General features: G+C 35.8%; 1 protein-coding gene across 1 annotated transcript; it reads left to right on the top strand.

Annotated features, from left to right (window-relative positions):
• The first annotated feature begins 1,839 nt into the window (after window positions 1-1,839).
• Window positions 1,840-2,787, top strand: LOC129063134 (olfactory receptor 4S2-like). The gene has a single exon (XM_054564188.1). It carries the CDS (start codon window positions 1,849-1,851, stop codon window positions 2,785-2,787), a length of 939 nt encoding a protein of 312 aa, XP_054420163.1. The 5' UTR covers window positions 1,840-1,848.
• Window positions 2,788-3,134: the final 347 nt, after the last annotated feature.

Genomic DNA, 3,134 nt, shown 5'->3' with positions numbered 1-3,134 from the left:
AATTTATCTATCACCTATTTATCTCTGTCTAGCTATCATCTATTATCTTTCTCTTTATCATTCTATCTATCCATTATTTAAGGAGATGTGTTATTTCATGGGTCAAATACCGAACCCTTCACTGACTGTTATATTGGTTGATTTACCCAATCTCTTTAAACTTTGGTGCTCTATAAAATAGAGATAAGAGCTATAATGTTGCTGTTAGGGTAGATGAGGTAACATGCTAATAGTTTAACATACAACCCTGCACATAGTAAAGTGCCTAATAAATGTTAACGATTAATAGTATCTCTGCAATGAAAATGGGCAGATACTAGAGTTCCCTATGTCAGGAATAAAATTGTGTATGAATTTTAATATTTTCTATTAGTTATCTATATAATGTTTGTATAATAGCTGACTAAATCAAATTACAAATTCTACTTACTAGAGAGATCCCACTTCACAGATTCAAATTATAAAGTTAAACACTTCATAAATAAAAAAAGTTATATTGTCAATCTCATTTTATTTTTCTAATAACTTTGTAAGATAAATAACTGTATCATCCATTTTATAGATGAGAAAACTGAGATTCAGGAAAAACTAAATAGATTTAGCCAAAGGTACCAGTTAGTGAGGGTGCTCATACTTGACTCACTCAGCTTCTGTGCAGTGCCCTTTCCACTGTCCATGCAGAAAAGAGATGTTCCCAGAAAAGACGAAGAATAGCTAGTAAATTGCATGATTCAGAAAAGCTATTTTTTTTTAGGAACTTTTTAGATCTTGTCTCATAATTCATCTCTTTCAAGAATGCTTTCCTGATTGTTTTCATCCAATAGTTTTTTCTGTATGCTTTAGCCATTCTTATACAGTTTGTGAAACAGTATCAGACATTTATTTTGTAAATACCATTTATAACATGATCTGTATGAAAATTTTATTTCTAATTCTTCCTTATGATTGCAAAGACAAAGAATTATCTGGGGCTTTTTCAAGGCAAATGGATTGAGGATCACAGGGACTTCAAAAATTTTTAAACTTTTCAACACTTTAGAGCAACATAGGAAATAGTATTTCTCTGTATAGTTGGACCACTTCTCATGTCTTCCTTACTGGCAAGAAAACTAGAATTTTTACATGCAGGTCAAGGCTTAGGACTCAAACTCTTCCAATGTTGATCAATAAGCATAGGTTGTTGATAAGCAGGAGGCCACTGTACATGTTGTTCTCAGTCACTAAAAATGTATTGAAATTAATGTTTTAATTATATTAAAAAATCCAACTTAATTTAGAAACTGGAAATGGAGTATGTATCATTTGATTAAGTAGAATGTTATTCTTTTAAAGTTGATCTGTATATATTACATCAAAAAGATTTAACTAGGAATTTTAGAGATCACATCTCAGATTCTGAGTTTTTGCTTTTACCTCCAGCTTCAAAAATTAATTTATCCATTTCATAATTAATTTACTTTTTTATCCCCAAAGAGAATTTCTGATATGAGAGAAAGGGGAGGAGAGAGGGAAAGAGAAATGATTAGGGGGAAAAAAACATTAAATTAATAGAAACACTTATAATCCCTAGTTTCTTGTTTGGAAGAAAGCAACTAGAGGTCTAAATGTAACAGAAAATCAAATTTAACTCAATTACATAGAAAGAAAATTAATGAGAAAAATATATATTAAGTATATTCAAGAAATATGAATAATTTTCTCTACTATATTTAGCAACACAAATATTTTAACAAGATTGTTCTTGTTAAATGGTTTTACCATTTAAAATGATTTATAAACATTTATTTTTTTATTTTTTGCAGGGAATCAGAGCCACTTCACCAGTCCCATCGGGTCCCATCGGGTCCCATGGAAGTGGCCAGCAATGTCACTGAGTTTATATTCCTAGGAATTTCCCAAGATCCTGGAATGCAACTGATGTTCTTTGCCCTATTCCTCCTCTTCTACATCGTTACCATGGTGGGAAACCTGCTCATTTTGCTTACAGTTTTCTCAGCTTCCTGGCTCCACACACCCATGTATTTCTTCCTCAGTAACCTGTCCTTTGTGGACGTTGCCTATTCCTCAGCCACGGCGCCCAAGATGATTGCAGGCTTTATTTCTGACAAAAAGACTATTTCCTACTGGGGCTGTGTAACTCAGATGTTCGCCTTCCACTTTTTTGGTTGTGCTGAGATTTTTATCCTGACCGTCATGGCTTTTGACCGTTATGCCGCCATCTGCCAACCTCTCCGTTATACCACCATCATGAGTGCCAACACTTGCATTGTGCTGGCCTCACTGTCCTGGTTAGGAGCCCTGGGCCATTCCTTTGTTCAGACCCTCCTGACCTTTCAGCTGCCCTTCTGCAATGCTCAGGTCATTGACCATTACTTTTGTGATGTCCACCCAGTCCTGAAACTCGCCTGTGCTGATACAACCCTGGTAAATATGTTGGTGGTTGCCAATAGTGGTCTCATTTCCCTGGGGTGTTTCCTCATTCTTCTGGCCTCCTACACTGTCATTCTACTGAGTCTTCGGAAGCGGTCTGCAAAGAGCCGGCGCAAGGCCCTCTCTACCTGCGGGTCTCATTTTACTGTAGTAACTTTCTTCTTTGTCCCTTGTATCTTTATTTATCTCCGTCCATCCACTACTTTCCCATTGGATAAGGCTGTATCTGTGTTTTATACTACCATCACCCCAATGCTAAACCCCCTCATCTACACCCTGAGGAATGGGGATGTAAAGCATGCCGTGAGATGGCTGTGGGGTAGCAAGGTCTCCCTGAGCGAAAAGCAGAGAAGATAGGTTGTCAGAATTGCAAAGCCGGAGAACAAGCTAATACCTTCAGTCGTCCCCAACTTATTAATAATAATTTTTTAAAAAGCCTCTAAAATTCAAGTATCTCATACATTTGGTAGCAGAATACTTTGAGGCTATTTCATTTCTCTGCCTTTATGTGGGCTGAACTTAAATCTTTTTATACTTGAAAGGTTTAACGTCTCTTCTAGAGTGGGAGAGTCAACACTCCTAACTCAGTATCTCATTTAAATCCTTTCAGTTCAAATCCAGCATTATTTACCTATCATTTAATGATTTAGAATGGGGTTAGAAGAGAAATACACATATATCTCTGAGTAATCAAAATATTTCTT

The sequence above is a fragment of the Pteronotus mesoamericanus genome, unplaced genomic scaffold (genome assembly GCF_021234165.1).
Source record: "Pteronotus mesoamericanus isolate MK-2021 breed Mesoamerican mustached bat unplaced genomic scaffold, CSHL_Meso_final contig_164, whole genome shotgun sequence".
NCBI lineage: Eukaryota > Metazoa > Chordata > Mammalia > Chiroptera > Mormoopidae > Pteronotus > Pteronotus mesoamericanus.
Note: the sequence above shows the minus strand (reverse complement) of the source record. Positions and strands in the feature narration are given on the sequence as shown.